General features: G+C 43.4%; 1 protein-coding gene across 3 annotated transcripts in view; it reads right to left on the bottom strand.

Moving 5' to 3' along the window:
* GIT2 (GIT ArfGAP 2) overlaps window positions 1–18020 on the bottom strand; it is a 692535-nt gene that overhangs the window by 212953 nt on the left and 461562 nt on the right. Inside the window, exon 16 of one of the 3 annotated variants that reach the window (XM_078667341.1) lies at window positions 8967–9056. The exons of the other annotated variants lie outside the window; for them this stretch is intronic. Coding sequence (XP_078523467.1) covers window positions 8967–9056 — 90 coding nt within the window. The remainder of the gene's footprint in view (window positions 1–8966; window positions 9057–18020) is intronic. 3 annotated transcript variants of the gene reach the window in all.

Genomic DNA, 18020 nt, shown 5'->3' with positions numbered 1-18020 from the left:
AGGTGTTACCTCGAAACCAGGCCGGTCCTCGGATGCTTGTTTCCGTTCTGGGAAGGACATGGCTTTTGTAGTTCGGACTGGACTGTTCCCATGGGGCACAGGGTCAGCGCTGATTTGCATATCGCCATTGTCTAACCCAGGGTGGTGTGGAGTGGAAAAACGATGGATTTGGGCCCAGATCTTTGGACTGGGGTGAATGTGTGACATTGATCCACATTCTGTCCATCATTGTTGTGTTTGCAGGTACCGCTCTAAGTGTACTGGGGATGCTCAGACGTGAGTCCCAGGCACTCCACACCACTGGAATCAAGCTAGCCGGGCTGATGAGAGGTGTTACCTCGAAACCGGGCCGGTCCTCGGATGCTTGTTTCCGTTCTGGGAAGGACATGGCTTTTGTAGTTCGGACTGGACTGTTCCCATGGGGCACAGGGTCAGCGCTGATTTGCATATCGCCATTGTCTAACCCAGGGTGGTGTGGAGTGGAAAAACGATGGATTTGGGCCCAGATCTTTGGACTGGGGTGAATGTGTGACATTGATCCACATTCTGTCCATCATTGTTGTGTTTGCAGGTACCGCTCCAATGAAGGGGAGCACCTGTGAAGGCGTGGGCGTGAGGTGTAACTTAAGCCGTAGTCTGGAGATGGGTGACAATTGCCTAAGGACAATAAGCCTTCAACAGCCAGTTGTTGAGGTGAGGGAAGAAAGCAACCCCCACCTACAAAGATATGCTGCTACCACCTTCATCATTTTCGTGAACACCTGAGGGGTGCTGGTAAGGTCAAAAGGGAGCCCAGCAAGTAAGGTAACACCTGTGGGCCTTCAGGACGGGAATGTGTCAATAAGCATCTATCAGGTCCAGCGCTACCATCTAGTCTCCAGGGTTGAGGGCAGACAAGAAATGGGCCAGAGTGAGCATCTTGAAAATGTCCTTTAACAGGAAGACATTTAGGGAGTCATGATCTAATATGAAACTGAGGCCCCTTCCTATTTCAGCACCAGGAATTAGCTGGAATAGCAACCCCAACATACTTCTGGTGCAGAGGTCCTCTCTATAGCTCATTTGGCCAAATTACACTCCACTTCCTGTGTTAGAGAGACAATGGCCTTCCGTCAGCCGTTCTGAGGATGGTGGAAGATGTGGCAGGATTTTGGTAAATGGAGAGATATAACCGTAATGAACAATTTGCACGAACCACTTGTCCAAAGTTGACATTTGTTTGGGTTATGCACGAAGATGCAAATCATTTTAACTGCATAGACAAGTTCTTTTGTCTTCATTTACAATTGTTTGTGTAGAAAGTACTACAGTGGATTACACTATATACAGTGATGTGAAAAAGTTACACCCTTCACAAATCTATGGTGTATTTTTTTTTAAACTAAAATCGTTCTAACCCATCTAACAATTAGGTTAATATATATATTTTGCTTCTACAATAATGTTAGAAATATTTGGAAAATATTCCTAGATCTAAGGACTGCTTTTAATGTTCTCAAACATTCTTTTCAACATTGGTGATATAATGCATCCTACTTACTGTTGTGCAACATCGGAAAAGCATTAGATTACATTTCCAACAAGTACATTTGACAACTTTTAGGAGACACCAACTGTGGTTTGAATATTTAGAGTCTATGGTTTAACTGATTAATATTGGTTTGACATTGATTTAGTCCTTACCAAGTACTAACAGAAGATAAATCTAACCTGCTTAACAGGTTACATACCTTCGGTAACGCCTTATCTTGTAGAGACTCAGCCGCACATTCCATAGCTTATAATATCCCCAGGCATCAGACTGGATCCGTAAGATTTGTGAGCAGTTACCTCATGCACAAGTAGGTTGCATAGTTCAGCTCTGTGTCAGCAGCATCATCTGTGCCAGAAGGGACATATGTGGTACCTATACAGGCACCATCTTGGAAGTTCCCTGTTTCACCGCTGGTTTCGCTCTGGAGTATGGGCCCCTTCTAGGCTCAAGAGGCCCGAAGGCCCTCCAGAGGGTATGGGCCGCCCAAAGATGAGGGGCATGGCCCTATAACATTCCTTTAGATGGATGGAGGTCACTCCAACCAAATCAGGGGAAGAATGGAGCAGACCAAATTCATACCCAGCTGACTGGCGGGACCTGGAGAGCAGAATCTCTCTTGTTTCGTTGGATGACTGACAGACGCAATGAAATCGAAGAGCATTTGGACTACTTCAACTTTTTGTGTTTGTGGGACCTACCCAACTTCCTAGATGACTCTGAGTGCAACTATGAACGTTGGGAGGGGCTCTGCGAATGGTTCTCAAGGGACCTCAAACGTCACAGAGTCGACCAACATCAGGCGGCAAGAAGCTTGAGGGGTCGCTCCCTCAGCTCCTTGGGGTGCAGGGCACAGCAGTCATCACATGCCTTGGAGTCGTGTCCCAACTCCAGGCACCACAAACATACCAAGTGAGGGTCGCTCTCCAACATTTGCTTAGGACAGTCCTTAGATGGTTTGAAACCAGCCTGTTTCTTCGTCAAAAAAGACCAGTCAGAAACCCACTGAGGAGTAGCTTAGACAGTATCAGTGCTATCTGATGCAAAAAGGAAAGAACTAACAACACGAACCAAGGTGGTACCTATATAGTTACAGCGCGTGTCACTTACAGCGCGGATGCCACCAGCGCCATCTACTGGCGCACTGGGGTACTGCTCAAATATCCTTTGGATCCAGTCTGACGCCTGAAGATATTCCAAGGTAAGGAATCTGAGGCTAGAAGTCTCTCTCAAATAAACATGTTTCTTACCTTTGGCGACATTATTTCTATTAGATACTTTATCTAACCAGAAACTGCTCATCTTTAGAATTTCACCAGGTCCCAGACTGGATCCGGAAGAGTTTTCAATATAGCCCCTGTGCAGAGGTAGGTGGCATTGTGCTGGTTAGTGTCGACTCCACTCCGAGGTGGAAGTGACAGCTGTAAAAGTACCACCCATGGAAACAAGGGTGCTTGGTACGGTAAATGAAAAAGGCTGAAAAGGAAGAGAACCTTTAACCCTGCCCACTGCAAGTCCTTTCTGGGAAATTGCAGAATGAAGAGCAAAACATCTGACAGTTTGGCCTGCAATGGGTCCTTATTGAGAGTTCCACATCAGGCCACAAATTTGTGTTGCGTTCATTCAGCAACGAGCACTGTGGAGTTGTTAGACCGCGGCTGCGGCGCCACGTTATATACTACGGATACAGACCCAAAATGAAGCGCATTTAATGCCACGGTTCTGAGGCGGCCAAATTCGATGCCCCGGGCTGACCAATTGGAAGCCACACGTATGACGATCTGCGCTAATGCCTGGAACCTTTAAGGTGGATTTTTGATACCTTATGTGACTGCCTGACACATGCCATGCTGAAGCCTATACTAATTTCCACTCCCGTTGCATTGACGGACTGACCCCAGCTCCAAGCATAAAGACCACATTTGGCCTACCCACTTGTCACAGACCACATTGAAGTTGGTCTTCCAGATTCTTGAACATCGGAGCCGGCTGGCCCGATACACCATGAATTATCTGGCCCCGACACGCTTTCTCTGTCCTGATGAAGACCCCGTTTAAGGGCTCAAGTAAACCTCCCATGTAGGGGTCGAAACGTCGACGGCTCTACTTGTCTTGTCATCCGGCACTATCCATGATCTAAATATTTACAATTGTGACCGTAGAATGATTTTTGTATTAGTCTAACTGTACTTTTGGCGTGAATAAGTTACAGCCTTCTTTATATTAATTATGAATGCTTTGTTCTGAATATGAAATTGTATTCCTTTCTGTGAATCACTTTTACTCCTTTTCATTCCACACCTTATTTTTCTTCCTCTCCCTTGTATGTGGGGCTGTATTAATTTTTAGTCCATTTATTTAAATCAATTCAGTAGCATATTGTGATTAATTGACAATGTTGCTTCATTAAACAAGAAGGTGATGGATTAAACCCAGATCAGTTGACTGGGGGTGAGTGTTTGATTTGCTCAAACGCTCCGTCCATCATCCCCTTTTGTATCGCTTTGTTCGCCCTAAGTGTGGCAGGGTATGCTCAGACGTGAGTCCCTTGCTCACTTGGCCACTGGATTCAAGATAGCCTGGCTGATGAGGATTATGAATCCGAAACCGGTCCCAGGATGCTTGTTTCCGGTCCATGGAAGACATGGCTTAACAGTTCGGGCTGGACTGTTCCCATGAGGCACAGGGTCAGACTGATTTGCATATGGCCATATCTGAAATGGGGTGGCTGAGTGGGCTAAAGAATGGTGATGGATTAAACCCACATCAGTTGACTGGGGGTGAGTGTTTGATTTGCTCAAACGCTCCGTCCATCATCCCCTTTTGTATCGCTTTGTTCGCCCTAAGTGTGGCAGGGTATGCTCAGACGTGAGTCCCTTGCTCACTTGGCCACTGGATTCAAGATAGCCTGGCTGATGAGGATTATGAATCCGAAACCGGTCCCAGGATGCTTGTTTCCGGTCCATGGAAGACATGGCTTGGCAGTTCGGGCTGGACTGTTTCCATGAGGCACAGGGTCAGACTGATTTGCATATGGCCATGTCTGTACTGGGGTGGCTGAGTGGGCTAAAGAATGGTGATGGATTATACCCAGATCAGTTGACTTGTGGTGAGTGTTTGATTTGCTCAAGCGCTCCGTCCATCATCCCCTTTTGTATTGCTGCAGCCTTTCGGGAGCCACACTTGCAGGTTTAGATTACAAGTCATATAACATTTCCAGAGCCCTAATGACTTGTGCTTCTGCTTGGCTTTTCCTTTCAGGGTTTTTTCTGGAGTTGGAAACCAGTTGTTGAGCTAGGATGAGGTTTTGTTAACATGTGTGTTCAGCCTTTTAAATCCCTCATATACTTAAGTAGGTTTGTTCTGAAATGGTACTGACTACTTTGCAGCATTAAAAGTTAAAAACAAAAGAGCTGTGTGACCATCCCCTCATTGCTGAGAAACCATGGATTCAAATATATGATTTTCCTGTATTTCTCAGTTTATTAAGATAGTTTAAAGCCTCCAGAAAGAACACCATTTGATTAACTGGCAATAGAGGAAATGCTTCAATCCAGGGAAGCAACATGGAGTCTTCAAGAACACCAACTCTCAGAAGCAAAGCAGAGTGCACTATGAGTTCACTTTACTGACAGAGAAACCTTCTGATATGGAGGCCATAGTATCACAAGATTATTTGCAGATTATACCGACCTCAAGGCTAATGACTAAATTATATTAGTTATTTCTTTAAAATCTGTTTCATTCACCACAAATGAGTCAGTCACTATTTGATCATTACATAAAATGCCACATCTGCACTGGTCTATCTTCTCACTAAACTTCTTGTGAAATTGGAGGTATGGTAGCTGCTTCTCCAAACAATCAGCTACACGATTTGTAAGCTTCAATAAAAAAAGAGATGGAGGACTCATCAAGAGGCCCTTTATGAAGAATGTCTTTGGACTTATCATGTGTATACACTTAAAGAATAGCAGGTGAACTAACCCAAATGAAGATAGACCCCACCAGTCTGCTGAAATTGATGAAAAAATTGCAGAGAATTATTTCTCAAAGTGTTGCCTATCATCTCCATATGTCTTGTAAAGGCACCTTGACTAGCGAATTCCTAAGTCTCAACATTTAATTTGTCTTCAGGCTGTGAGGAGTATGAATGGGAGAATGTACACTTTTCTTACCATCTACAGGACCCATAGAACCGTGGTTAAACTCTACTACTCCAGAATGAAGTTCATCAACTTCCCTGCTACGAGTATCACATGCTGCATGGGAGTCAAGTATATTTACCAATTATGCAGTGGACATTACAAATGTAGCTTGAGTTACTGTTATTTGTTAGGCCTCTTTCTCAGCCCCTTGCCTACTTATTGACTTGTGTCTGTGTTGCAAAGGGGTCCTCTATTGCAAATTTAGGCGAATGACTTGCAGCAAGCTGCTGATTGGTATAAAAAGGCTTGGGAGTTGGTAAAAGGCTGAAAGATCTACCCACTGACAGTGGTAACATTTGTCATTTACATTGTTTAGAAAAGGGAGGAGTGCAGTATGAAGTGTCCTATAGATTATTTCCTTAGTGCTAAAGATCTATCTGGCTATATTTACATCCGTTTTACTAGACTTCCTGTCACGTTACAGCCTAGGAAATGCGTTGGACCTCCCTGTACATTTGGAAACATGCCCTCTGAAAATAGATCTGCTATGAGCGATTAGTGAGACTGAAAAGATTCCTCTTCGGGGCCTGCATTTCATAAGTAAAGACCGTAGATTTGGCAACACAGAAGCACGTTTTTCCCAAATATATTTAAAAGGAAAATCATTGTGAAGACCTTTACACATAATATCATTAGGCTTATTATGTACACCAATCTTGTGTATCAGGAAGCTTGAGACCAAAGCTTGAGGCAGCTCTCCTAATTAGAGCAATGGACTAACTGCAGTCATGTGGAGTAGTAAAACCTAATTTATCAGTCAAGCTTTCCATAGATATAGGCAGCTTGTTCTGCGGGACACCAGCACTGAAAGGCCCATCAAATGGTGCTGTAAGTCTCCTAAAGGTTATCTAGCATGGAAACTATACATTCAGCTTTGGGCCCGTTCCAATATGGGTGCCTCAAGCAAAGTTGACATGAGATTATCCATAGATAACCTATGCAAAGTTGCAGAACTCTTAAGTTCTCAATAGCTGATATACACATGAGAAATGGGAAATGGGGAGGAAGGAGAGGTAAACTGCCCCCTTGTCTGACAACAAAAGGCATATTTTCAACCATAAAGACAAACAGTACTACTGTAGGTGCTATGGACACCAAAGTCAGATACACCCAATCACACCCTTTTGCTGGTATCCGAAATTGGAATTTACACCCAGCGCAGTTTGATGAACAACTTGTGGAGGACTCCAGGTCTCCAACTTGGTCCAGGGATGGTGTCCTTTGTCTTTTTTTCTTATGAAGAAAATGACTGTCTTGCGGAGACTTGCTGCAGAACCTGCACTTCTTATGTTTATGCTTCTTTAGTGAAAGTCACAGTGAAGAACAGCAATAGGAGTCCGGATCACCTGAATGGAAAGGAATGGATGAATTTATTCCTGACTTATAAGACTCTGCTGGTCCTCATAAGACAATCTAGCCATATGAGCCAACACTTTCTTTTCCCTTCAGTGTCTAGCATTAGAGGTCATGCTGAAGCAAGTGATGCATTTTGTAGCTGTCACACTTTCCCCACAGCTTTCACCCAAGAGACACAGAGTGGTCAAGGAAATCTGTCTTATTACTTCTGGCCTTTAGAGCAGTCCTAAGATCTTATTAATGGCTGAAGGGAGCCTATTAACTGAAAACTAAAAAATAAAACAATCAAATATCTGAAACGGACCCAAGAATGTTTAGAAGTTATGACATCTCGATATAGAAAAAGGAAACGGTTTCAGGAAGGGGCGAGGAAAGGCAGAAGGGCGTTCTGTCTTTATTGCACTCTATGTCAATACTAACATGCATCACACAACCAGTTCAACACACTGTGACATACGTGGTGCCACAGAGTGCTGTCACAGTGAGTAAAGGGTACTGGGTTCTCAACCGGTGAAGTTTCAAAGAAAAAGAACCGGCAGAGGAGAGTTTCCATTAGAAATATGCTTGATCATTCCTATGCTAATAACCTTTTAATAAATTCTCACTAGATTTATGATGCTTCAAGAGAATGAACTTAATTCAGTCAGCAAAGTTTGAGGGCGATTAATTTGTGATGGCCAAACATATAGAAAAAGCATGGATTTGCATGTTGATTCAAACTATATGCATAGCCATTGGTGCATTTTGGTACTCTTACGCAATTCATTAACATTCTTTTACAAAAATAAAGATTTCTTTATACTTTATTATTTGATTGTAATGCCCTGTTAAGGAAACAAAATAGTTTTTAATATTCTTACAAATATCAACCAAAAATACAATTGTGTGTGAACATGCTTTATTAGATATTTGGGTTTCACAAGCACATTATTAGTAAAAGAAAAAATAATAATAATACAAATAGATGTTTTAACTTCTGAAGTGTAGATTTCATTCCATTAATTATTTAGCCTCCATTAAAAGCATAAGTTAATGAGCAAGCGTCACTGTTCGTGATGTTTCTATGTGCAGTATACCATCCCCACAGTGACTCCAATACATCATAGTGGATCACATTTCCACCCACTACGGACATGATACTATTAAAAGTAAGTAATATAGATAAACTATGGGTAAGAATTATTAAGAACTGTGGTAAAGGTAACTTAAAGAAAATAGACATCTTTATGTGTTGTGATGCAGTGTCACTCGAGATATTCATGCAACAGTAGGGGAGCATTTATTGGACAAAGTTCTCACATTTTAGGTTTTATTGCTGTATGTTTTAAGCTCATGCAGAATGTACTAAATGACCAGCTCATTTTCTACAGTGTACACATTTCTCCATTGACTCTAGTGATTCACACACAAGATTTGCACTTGAAGCCACAAACTTTGATAATAAAATGTTGGTCATGACATGACAACCCACACCTCAAATATAAAGCACTTTCCATTAAAAACATTATTTCTAAAAAGGTGGACAATAAAGAGCTTCATTCTGAGAGGTATATACGTACAGGCATGAACCACATTTAAAAATCGAGCAAAGACTTTTTGAACAGAGTCTCAAAGAGCAACCAGTATTTTAAGCATTATTAGTTTATATTTATGATAAAGTAAGTCATTGAAATGGTAGGAAACATTCTATATTTTGTTAAATAGATTTTAGCCGATGGAGGGTTAAATGAGTGTCAGGAGAGTATTTTTGGATGCGATGCAGCTGCTTCATGCAAGAGCGCAGAGCAGAAAGAGGGCAAAGGACAGAAGCAGGAGGCTCCCAAGGAGACCCCAGCTTTCTGACAATGAGGTGTATTCAGAAGGTACTTAACCCTTCGAGCGTTTTCATCCCTTGACCAGGAAAGTGTGGAGGGGAAAGAAGGTAGCGACGAAGAGGAGGTCACAAACCCTCCCCTACTGATCTAAAAGTAGAAAGAAAAAACACTGGAAAAAACAAGCAAACTACACTAGCACATTCATCAAAAATAAATTGGGAAAACTCATTAAATACATTTTCCTGACTTAATTATATCTAATGACGGCAAAAAAGGTACTCTAAAATGAGATACATCAATGAACAAGGACCAATACTCAGGCATGGGGTAATTACCAATGCCCAGAGAAGTATGGATCAACATCTAGATGGGCAGGCAGTGAGGATCATGATCCAGGTCAGCAGGGAAGGGATTAAAACCAAGAAAGGGTCTTAAACAGTAACCCCACTTGAAACCCAAATAGCATTGGCCAAATTATATACTATATAACATAGGAGAACAATGCACATAATTTAAACTAGACCAACCAGACTGCCTACAATCAAAACTACACAAATATACACTTTTCGATGATGAGTGAAAATGGTGCAGGTAGATTTCAAAATATTTATCAAAAACAACTAATTTTTCTAGACTGCAACTTTCATAGAAAGCAAGTTTAAAACTCAAAACACAAAGCATAATTACAGAAAAATATATTATTGAGAACGTACCATAAAACTAATGAAAACAAAATTGATGTTAGTGCGTTTAATACAGGTATGTTTCAACAAATATGTTTGGCATTTCTGTTAATTTCAAAATCAAAAAGAAACTCAGTTGGGATAATCTTAAACAAATTAGTTGTACTGCAGTGGGCATAATGCTCAGGACAAATACTGATATTATTTATTTATTTATTTATTATGCAACTTATAACGCGCAGACTAAACCCGAAGGTATCAAGGCGCCTATCAAAATCAATCAGCAAAGTTTGCAGAGCACCACTACGGGTATGCACGTGTAAAAAGGTGAGTTTTTAGCGCACACATTGGCCTGTAAAATGTTTGACAGATTGACCACTAACCTGTAGAGCATTCGCATGTTTTCAAGTTTTGGGACTTATTTTATATAGATTGAGTTATAGATGGGGGTACAGACACTGAGATTTGCAGACAATAATCCAACATTGGAGCCATTGCACCATATTCCACAGTTTGCTAAAACATACCAGCTAATGAAAGAACTAGGTAAACATTGCCCTTACGAGAGCAAACAGAAAGACAGCAAAGACCTGAATCAAATGTAACATACAATGCAACAGACAATTAAGATCAGTGCAAGTACAAGGATTTTTAGCACCCAAAGAATAAAAGAGTAATTTTGCAGCCCTTCCTTTAGCAATAGAGCATAGTAGAGTCTTCAAGGGACTATATGGTGCATCATGCATGCTGGTGCCACATGTAACTAAATTGGCGTTCAAGTACAGCAGACACACCTTAGGCCTAAGACCAATGGATATCTGCCAAGGAGCCGTCACTAATTCAAAGCTTTCACACAACTCTCTACCAAGGAGGATGTTTGGAAGAGAAGATATCACTACAACTCAATGTTTTCAGAATATGCAATTGAAGTAGCTACTCTACTGCAGTTGAGAGTAGACGTTAGTGCTCTGTCAAAATATGATGACCGGGTTGTTAACTTTGAGAAATTTGGTAAAGGGTATGTGTAAAACAGAATAGCAGTTGTGAAGTACCTAACTGACTGTACAGCTGTCTAATACCTGCGGTTTTTATTTTTACCTGTGGTTCCCCTTCATCATTTTCCTTGGTTAGCCGAGTTTGAGGACCCCTAAATCCCAAGGGATCTATCCACTAAAATAAAATTCGGGTGAGCGTACAGTTGTACATTGTTGTGTACATTGTGAAAGAGGAGACACTAAACTGATCTTCTCACCCACACTCTGGGGGGGGGGGGAGTAAGAACAATAGTTACTTACCTGTAATCTGTGGTTCTCCAGTATTGGTGTCTTTCATAGATTCACATGCCTGAATCATTCCCCGTCGTCGGAGTGGGAGTCCCACGGTATATAAAAAAGCAATAATATGCTATAAATACATAGTAAATACCAATAAAAAACAAACCAGGAAGTAAAGTAGCCAAGCTACAGAAGAAAAAACTTCCACATTAGTGACTATCCCTGTCATTTTGTGTAGCCCAAACTGCAGCCAATCAGGCGACAGCACCCACCAGAAGGTTCCCCCCAGAGGCTCAGGCTGTCAGATTGTGTCGCACGGAGTGATAGTAAACCAAAGTATGCTAAGAGCCTCTGAAGGGGAGGTGGGCGGGTTGCATGTGAATCTATGAAAGACACCAATACTGGAGAACCACAGATTACAGGTAAGTAACTATTGTTCTTCTCCAGTATTAGGGGTGTCTTTCATAGATTCACATGCCTGAATCAGAGTAGATAGCAGTAAATATCCTTGCTAGGCAGACGCCATAGTAACCCAGCTTGTCAAACTGTGCACATTATATGAATTATATATATATAAAATGTCTTAACATAGCCTGGAACATGATAAAATGCATCTAGTGAAGAATGTGCACTCTGAAAACGGTAGCAGAAGCGTCTGACTGCAGGAAAAAAGGAGGTGGGAACAGAGGCTCACCTTAGCTGAAAAGATTACATAGAACTGCTGGACACATGGAAACATTGGTCTTACTGGCTGCAACAAACAGTAGTGATTGGAGAAAGCAAGGCTGCCAACCTAGGTTGTCGCTCTGCCGAGGTGCTGGAGAAGAACTCCATCAAACAGAGCAGTTGAGGAAGACATTGGCCTGGTAGAGTGCGTACTAGGGGCAGCTAGCAAAGCTGTTCAACTTGTGCATGGCAAAATATCGATCGGAGCAAAAGATCAATAATGCAACTGTTCGCCCGGACCCTGTTGGGTTTTAACTAATCGTACCTTGTAATAAATTGATCAGATCTGCGAAAACCGAACTATCCCTTGTAAACAGAACATTTGAAACCTTTTCTATTATCAAGTGTATGGAAAAAAACATTTTGTTGATAGTGGTGGAGGCAAAGATGCAGTTGAATTTACAGGCTCGATCCGAAAGAAATTCCGGAGGTACGTTAAGTATGAATTCCCGAGTAACTGGAAACACCATAGAGTTATAGAGAACTGTATGAAAAAGGCTAAAGAATCGAAAGATCTGAATCTAACTGACTCTAATAGAGGACTGTTAAAGCCAAGAAAAAGAAAATGACACCTTTCTAAGTCATCGTAGATCATCACTGAGGAAAAGTTGAAAGGATATCACATGAACTGCCCTATTACCACACTGAGATGTCTCGATGGTAATGGACGAACTGGCGGAGAAAAAACAATCTGAAATTGTCTTGAAGGATTGAGTTATATTTTTTGAGGAATAAAAAGATGTGATCCCATCTTGTCGGCATCTGGAGCCGCTGCCAGTTAAGGCACTAGTAGAATTGCATGAGGCAATCCTGAACTTGACAGCTAAATGAGAACAAACTGGAAGATCCTTTCTATTAAGAGTAAAAGGATGAATTCTAACTGAACAATATCAGATACCGCAAAAACATTTGCGTTGGAGACCTTGTCACTGTTATGGCGAACACTCCCTTGCAAACCGCAGGGATGTTTAGATAGGCGAACCAAAGGTAATCAGGGGCAGGCCACTGACCTCAAAGATGGCTGTTCCGAGTGATAAACCTGGCCGCTCCGAAAGAAATAGATCCGGAGGTGGACACGTCCGAATTGATTCGCACTCCGACTGGAAAAAAGGAGAAACTCAGTTAACCAGTCTTGGCGAAGCCATGAAGGGTGAAGAGGGACACTCAACACCACTCCATTTTGTTGTTTCGGAGAACTCTGGGACTCAAAGGTATCGGTGGAAAATGGAATCAGATTGAGATCAGTTGGACAAGAAACGCATTTCCCTGTAAATTCTTGTGGTGATGCCAACTTGAAAAGCACCAGAATGTGCTGTTCTTCTTGGTCGCGAAAAGACCAGATCTGGAAGCACCCTACTGACGAAATTTGAATCCACATTCCGTAGAGGAAAAACTCACTCGAGAGTGGAAATTGTCGTCCTGCTGAGAGTGCCTGCCAGACTGTGTCTTGTACCAGGAACGTGGAATCGCCAGAAAGTTGTGTGCGTTCTATCGCTCATGCACATAGATCACCGGCTTCCTGAGGCAACAAAGCTGATCTAGCCCTTTGTGTTTAGTGACATAGAGTACACCAGTTGTATTGTCTATGCGCCACAATACAGTTGTCTCCTCGAAATTATTGCGTAACAAAATTGGAGGGCAAGGAAGATGTCTCTTCGCTCCGCAGGATGATGTACCAAACCTCAAATGAGGGCTCATTTCCCGAAGACCTTCAGCCCCTAAATAGTGCTCCCCAATTCCTGAGGGGTGTGTCCATGGTGATTGCGCAATTTGATACATTTTTGAGGGAAAAAACACCTTGTGTATAAATGTCTGTCTTGGATTCACCCAAGAAAGAAAAACCTCTCGCATCGAGGAGGGATTGTAATGAGTTCTTCAAATGAATCAGAGACGTGAAACCAATGTTTATGCAGTTGCTGTAGCCTCGTTATCCTGTGCAGAAGGACACTCACTAATACTGGAGAAGTCTGGGTGTACTGGATTGCTTATTAAGAAGAGTGATCCTCTGTAAATAAACCTGTCTCAGAAATGATGAATGCGTATGTATTGCAGACACAGAACGGCTGCCAGAATCTACATAAGAATCACGTGGAGTGGACCGAGAGTCCTGACAAGATAGGCCTGTGATATAACTTAGAGTATAGATTAACCACGTCCCGTGCTGAGGAAGCATTGTTACCTAAACCTTGACACTCTGGAGGTCGAGTGCACATGTTAGGTCTCTGGCAGTAACATTTGAAAAACTTTCTTGAGGTACAACCTTTGAAAAATGTTTGCGCAGAGATGACAAAAATCCAGCGCTACATATCTGACCAGCTAGTTGAAGAGGATCTGAGAGGAAAAAAACCTAACTCCTTATTAGATTCAGAACCACTCCGACGGTCCCTGATGTATCCATAAGTCAATTTGTAAATGACTCCCGCAGAAGAGTTGAATGCGGTCACTATGAAGGCGTAGCATACAGGAAATTGCCCAAATTCTAGAGCATGCTCTTTTGACATTACAATTAGAATTTTCCATAGATAAATCGCAGTGGTGACCAAATGAAATCTTAGAGATATGCCATCCTTATCCCACCTGGAATGGAGTCATGATGGGCTTTAAAGTAAATCGTAGTGTCCTGGAAAAATGACTTCCTGTATACGATTTAGAGTCGAATCATACAGTTGCATATCAGGTACTGGGTGGAACTTCTTGGATTAAAATGCGAAAACTGTCCTCGGGCACCCCGAAAGAGTTGATCCCCATACTGTGGAGAATCGAAGGCGCGGTATTGTCTGGTCAATATGATGGCCCAGAAGTAACAACTATAAAAAGGTATGGCCATTATCTCAGTATGGACTTGTGGGCGAGGAACTAAGGGTTCCTCCAACCTTAACTCCGCAACACGATACTGCAAAACTTGGAGATGTAATGTATACTGCACGGTGTTTTGTTGATAATTATGTTTTGTCCATCCTTTTTGTTAAAAATTCTAGAAGCGCCAGTGTAGGGGTATTCAAGGATACGCACATTCTGTGCCCCCATGTTAAAACTGAACCTGTCCAGAGAGCTAAAAGATTGCCCGAGAGTCACCAGCGCCGATCTTTTGGATGAAGCAGAGCTCAAAATTTCTGACAATACAATATAGAAAGAGAAAGAAACCGTCCGCCTCTATCCTGGTGACAAGGGCTTGACGAAAGCGCGTCACCGTTCCTTACATGAGGAGGGTAAATCCGTCAACATCCACCGGAGGATAGAAGAATAAAGAATCATACAAGATCCCGTAACTTGCTAAAAGGAGGCTACGACTAATAAGTAGGGTAAAGTAACGCTGTAATAAGCCCAACTGGACCAAGCGTCGACTAACCTGACCATGGACTGGGTCCAGCATCAGAGAGGTCAACAAGAAAACGTGACCCTCAATGTCCAAATAGGAAACTGGTGCAGACTTAAACTACTGTGGAGGTGACTGCTGTCAGTCTACAAGTCCTCCGTAGACGTACTTCTTGCTGGTAACGAAAACTGATCCTTAACTTGGTCAACATTCCACCTAAAACTCACCATCACTGAGGATGATTGATGAATCGAGTAGTTTGTCAACTTTGAAAGTCGTCGACGAGCCTGCTAGTGATTAAGAGAACTGTCGTCAATGGGCCAACTGTGTACGGACCTGTGTGGCAACTGCCGATGTGCCCACTGTTAATGGCCCCAACTGCACTGTTTATAGGCCCACTGTTAATAGCCTAGAGATGCCAGGTCCAATGCCAATGGCCAAGTGCCGATGGATCACATGTGAGAAGGGCCACTGTCAGTGGCCCACTGCTATTGAGCCAACCGTCACTGTCTGAACTGCTTAGGGAGCAGAGCAGCGACTCATGAATGCATGTAAATATTTCCAAAGTGAAGCAACACTTCGGAGATTGCCATCAAGATGGTCTGTGTAAAAGTCTATGCCTGTTCTGGGTTCCTTGAGCCTCTTGTTGTGATCACAAATCGATCATGTGCTCATCAATATTTATTCCAACAAATACGCACTTGTACTCATCTGCATTTATTAACACCAGTAGTCCCAGTGTATGTGCAAGCCCACGATCTCCAGACTGAAAGTGCACTGCAGTTATTGCCAAAATACCATTTATTTGCAAAAGTGTTAATAAATCTACATCTTTCGATATATGTCCAAATCATTTGAATGGGTTTAAACAGCGGCAGTTTCTGATGGGAGTAAGTATTACTGTCATGACTATGTCAGCTGAATAGGCTCTCAAATGCCGACGAGACTCTTCACCGTCGATGACTGCTCTTCAGCGTCGACGAGGGACACACTGCTCCCTCGACGAGGCACCTCATCTCACCGTCGACGAGGCACCCCTCCGTCGACGAGGCTCCTCACCGTCGACGAGGCACCCTTCCGTCGACTAGGCACCCCTCCGTCGACGAGGGCCCTCACCGTCGACGGGGCTCCCCACCGTCGACGATTACTCTTCAGCGTCGACGAGGCATCTCAACGTCGACGAGGCCTTCACCGTCGACGAGGCACCCCTCCGTCGACGAGGCTCCTCACCGTCGACGAGGCACCCTTCCGTCGACTAGGCACCCCTCCGTCGACGAGGGCCCTCACCGTCGACGGGGCTCCCCACCGTCGACGATTACTCTTCGGCGTCGACGAGGCATCTCAACGTCGACGAGGCCTTCACCGTCGACGAGGCACCCCCCCGTCGACGAGGCTCCCCACCGTCGACGAGGCCGTCGACGATAGCTATTCAGCGTCAACGAGGGACACCCCTCACCGTCGACGAGGCTCGCAGTCAACGCGGCTCGCCATTGACGGAGCTCCCTCGTCGTCGTCGACGCAGCCCCCTCGTCGTGGACGAAAGGTTCCCGTCGACGATGCCACCATCACAGTCGACGTTGCTCGTCGTCGACGCGGCAAAACTCGTCGTCGAGGCTAGCATTGACGAGGCAAAATTGCATTCTGTGAAAAGGCTGTTGGTCAGCGAAGCTCTTTGTCGGCTGCGCAGCCCCCTGCGACTTACAACCAGTGCATTTGAGGGCTCTGTCAACAGGATCCTGTAGTCCTGTGACACCGTAGATCACCAGTGACGGCAGAGATTGCCGTCGTAGAATACCAAGAGCGTCTAGTCAGCAAGCTGGCATCCCCTCAGAAGAAAAATGCACAGAACGAGTCTAAACGCCTGAGAGTAAATCTCGTGGGCGTAGATGTGGGAGGCAGACTCGTAGCAGGTCAAAGACCCTTACCTTTGAAGCAACCTCAGCTAGTGAAGTAAAGCCATAAAAACATAGAAAATCCTCCCACATCAGAAGGGGGGTAGCCAAATCACAAGAACATCCCCTTCTATCCTACCATGTCAGCAACAGGCAGACAAAATGATCCATGGAAACGGTCTCAGCTTTCCACCAGTGACACAGGGTCAACAAATAGACTTTGTGTGAGAAATATCACAAAATTTAATAGATATATATAATATAAATGAAGAAACTGAGCAGAGCTCAGGGAGACTCCCTGCACACGACGTGCGGTAAAAAATCTGACAGCCTGAGCCTCTGGAGGGAACCTTCTGGTGGGTGCTGTCGCCTGATTGGCTGCAGTTTGGGCTACACAAAATGACAGGGATAGTCACTAATGTGGAAGTTTTTTCTTCTGTAGCTTGGCTACTTTACTTCCTGGTTTGTTTTTTATTGGTATTTACTATGTATTTATAGCATATTATTGCTTTTTTATATACCGTGGGACTCCCACTCCGACGACGGGGAATGATTCAGGCATGTGAATCTATGAAAGACACCCCTAATACTGGAGAACTATCACATACCCTTAATGGAGATCCTAGGTGGTGACCGCATTTGTGTAGTTTGCAGGTGCAGCAGCTGTAGCCTGTATAATCCCCAATGGCTTTCAACAAGTAAATTAAGTCCACTGGTAAGTGCTGTCCTTTTCTATTTATTTATCCCCAGTGAAAGGCAAAGTTCGTAAAAATATCTACAATGTTTTTGTGATAACTGCAACAATCGGAACAAGTGCAGATGTGTTGCTTTTGTTTCTTCCGTATGCTTCAGGACTCTGACTTTGAGGAGGCCAGGCTTCGAGTGCTAAAGCACAGAACTCCGAGATAGAGCATTCTGGACCGGTGTCAAAGAAGATGAAAAGGAAAGGCGTCATTGCACTGAAATGAGTACATTATGGCTTCCATGACATCACCAGGCACCACGTTCGGCATCGCCAGGGAGCCAGTACCCCTTTTTTGTTGTTCAAACAGCTTTAAAGTTTTCTGGATCGCGTCTGAAGCCTGGGATAATTCAACAGGTGAGGAATCTGCAGGTAGAAGTATACCTCTGAAAGAAACTTCTTTATTAACCATATGTGATAAACAAGTCCAGATGATTTCTCAGTGTTTACATGATTATTTAGTGCTGAGAGATGCTCA

Source organism: Lissotriton helveticus, chromosome 11 (genome assembly GCF_964261635.1).
Source record: "Lissotriton helveticus chromosome 11, aLisHel1.1, whole genome shotgun sequence".
Classification (NCBI taxonomy): domain Eukaryota; kingdom Metazoa; phylum Chordata; class Amphibia; order Caudata; family Salamandridae; genus Lissotriton; species Lissotriton helveticus.
The sequence above is the reverse complement of the archived record's forward strand: the minus strand, read 5'-3'. Positions and strand labels throughout refer to the sequence as shown.